Source organism: Pundamilia nyererei, unplaced genomic scaffold (genome assembly GCF_000239375.1).
Source record: "Pundamilia nyererei isolate P.nyererei 1_Seehausen unplaced genomic scaffold, PunNye1.0 scaffold00139, whole genome shotgun sequence".
NCBI classification, from domain to species: Eukaryota; Metazoa; Chordata; class Actinopteri; order Cichliformes; family Cichlidae; genus Pundamilia; species Pundamilia nyererei.
In genome coordinates, this window is record NW_005187540.1 from 1,342,127 (window position 1) to 1,345,097 (window position 2,971).

Genomic DNA, 2,971 nt, shown 5'->3' on the forward strand with positions numbered 1-2,971 from the left:
GAGTGTGTGTGTGCTCTCACAGTAAACTGGATCTGACAGCCTCCCATGATGTAATCCAGGAACGAGTGCATCTTGATGATCTGCAGACAGACAAACGGCCACGACTTTAAATATTTAGCGTTTCAGCTTCACACAGTTTCACTGATGCTTCGTCATCTTTCATCAGCTGTTTCTGCACCAGCTGATTAGCAGCATCCAATCACATTCTCACATGTGAAAAACAACCTAACTATGTTTATTAGTGTCAGAATAATGATGGTGAAATATTTTCATTTCAGCAAACTGATGTAAAAAAACACAACCAACATATTTAAATTCTGAAGGATATTTTGGAGGATTTTCACTTATTGAAAATACATCGAGTGGCAATAAGAAGCGTGGACTGACGTTCAGTTTTTCTCTCTTCATGTCTCCTGCGCCTCCTGTTTCGTGTGCACCTCCTCCCTGCCCTCCTGTCTGATCACCTGCTCCTGTTCTGATTTCTTGCACCTGCATCACATTTCCCCCCGCGTGTACTGCAGCGCTATATGTTGCTCCGGTGCTCTGCTGCAACCTTTTAACTGTGCTTGGCCTTCAGCATTCGTCTGTAGCATCCTGGATGTTTGACTCACTTCTCTCTCCAGAGATTTCAGTGAATAATGGATAAAAAATCTTTTCCTCAACACTTTACCTCGACCTTGGTGGAAAATGTCACAAGGACCCTCCAAACCATGCTTCCTGTGTAACGTGTGCTGTGGTGACGACAGTCAGAGTGGAAGCAGAGAGAGAATCTTATACACTTTATGAGCTGTGCAGGTTCTGCTTTTTATATAAAACAACGATCTGGTTTCATTGCTCATGTTGGAATGAGCGCCGTGTGGCTAAACTCATCCTATATGCAGTTACATCGTCTGAAGTGAGGGAGTCCTCTGCATAATCGGAGCAAACACACCGTTTTGAAGCAATAACATAAAACAGCCCCCAAACTCGTCTGGGGGATCACTGGCAGAGGTCAAAGGTCGACTGAAACTGATCACCACGCTGATAGGGAAGAATCCGAGCTTGAGGTCAGAACAGCGACCCGCCCAAGTCACGGTTTGGGCTGTGGAACCAGTTTCCTGGAGAGAGGCAGACTCTGGAGGTGCCCGTCGTGGGAGGTGGTGAACGGGGCGGGTATACCTGTTTCCTGCCAGTTCAGCTGCCGCACGCTGGGACCTCCCCGGTGGATGAGAGGTCTGCTTCCCTGCTTCGTGAGGATGGGGAGTATTGCCTGTTATCCAGAGTACCTGAGGGCTCACTGGAGTTGGAATCCATCGTCCTGCCGGGCGACTTTGAGAGTCACGCAGGCCATAAGAGTATAACCTGAGTGCGGCTCTTGCAGTGACCAAGGCGTTGAGGCCTGGACCTGAATATAAAACTCTGAGGAGAGCTGTCTGTTGTTTTCAGTGTGGCAAAACTGAAGAGGACAAAGTGGAGAAGGTGGCGTCTAAAAACAGGATTTTCACTCTACAGTCAGACAAACTGTGAAGTGCTGACGTGAAACCGCTTTAATCGCCGGTGAGGACTCTGAACACGCACTCAGCTCCATATTTCTGCACGAATTTGAGATCCGTGAAAAGGGATGACCTCACAGTTGTGCAAAATTTAAATCAGGTTATTTTAGCATTGTTATTATTACGGTGAAATTATGTGGTTACGCCTGTTATGACAGATGGAGGAGGAGCCTCATCCATTAACCTTGTCATGCAGAAGAAAACACCTGGTAACACCTTCAATTTCCACGTAAATTGAAGCAGCGCTGAAGGTTTTGCTGGAGTCTGCCTGGCTCTCTGAGCGTGGCCCTGGACACAGTGACAGATCCACTCTCACTCCATCAGTCTGCAGCTGGACTATCCTTAAATATCCGCTGATACAAGAGTTTCAGTTTCATTTCCTCTTCCATGGATCGAGTGTAAATTACCTCGCAGCTTTAGAGCAGCTCAGTAATTTGTCCCTGTGTTGTGCTACGCCTCAATCTGCGTCTGTCTTTTCAAACGGCTCTGAAGTCATTTTGAAGTAGGAACTCTTCACGTGTCGAGTGGCATCGGGCTAAATGTTATCCGGCTTTCACTGAGCGGCGGGATCTCCCCAGACTCCCCTCGCTCCATCTGAACACCATTCAGCATTGTCTGGCAGGAAATGTCAGGTAAGTCAGGCTGTTCAGCGCTACATAACTGGTTCTTCTAACAGTGCGTCAGGCAGAAGCCAACATCAACTGCCAAGAAAAACGAGACAGGCGGCGAGGAAAAGAAAACGAGGCGTTTTTAAGCCTTAAATGGTTGAAAAACATAAATTATGGAGCAAAAAAAACATGCAGACGTCAGTCACCTTGCACTGGTTCAGAATAACGATCCCAGAGTTCTTGTAGTTCTTCTTCTTCACTTTGTATTTGGGATTTATGCACGGCCACTGCACCTGAAAGGGGGAAAGCTGAACGTTATTTTCCTCTCCTCTGTCTGATATACTATCACAGCCAGACCTGATCACAGACCTGATCACAGACCTGATCACAGACCTGATCACAGACCTGATCACAGGCAGACCTGATCACAGACCTGATCACAGCCAGACCTGATCACAGACCTGATCACAGACCTGATCACAGCCAGACCTGATCACAGACCTGATCACAGGCAGACCTGATCACAGACCTGATCTCAGGCAGACCTGATCACAGACCTGATCACAGGCAGACCTGATCACAGACCTGATCACAGGCAGACCTGATCACAGACCTGATCACAGGCAGACCTGATCACAGACCTGATCACAGACCTGATCACATCCAGACCTGATCACAGGCAGACCTGATCACAGGCAGACCTGATCACAGACCTGATCACAGACCTGATCACATCCAGACCTGATCACAGGCAGACCTGATCACAGACCTGATCACAGACCTGATCACATCCAGACCTGATCACAGACCTGATCACAGACCTGATCACAG

The 2,971-nt window shown here is 47.8% G+C and overlaps 1 protein-coding gene across 1 annotated transcript in view; it reads right to left on the reverse strand.

Annotated features, from left to right (window-relative positions):
* The window catches only part of cpne4a (copine IVa), a 102,755-nt gene that overhangs the window by 27,019 nt on the left and 72,765 nt on the right, over positions 1 to 2,971 (reverse strand). Inside the window, exons 8-9 of the mRNA XM_005744196.1 lie at positions 2,347 to 2,433; positions 21 to 80 (exon numbers count right to left, since the gene is read on the reverse strand). Coding sequence (XP_005744253.1) covers positions 21 to 80; positions 2,347 to 2,433 — 147 coding nt within the window. The remainder of the gene's footprint in view (positions 1 to 20; positions 81 to 2,346; positions 2,434 to 2,971) is intronic.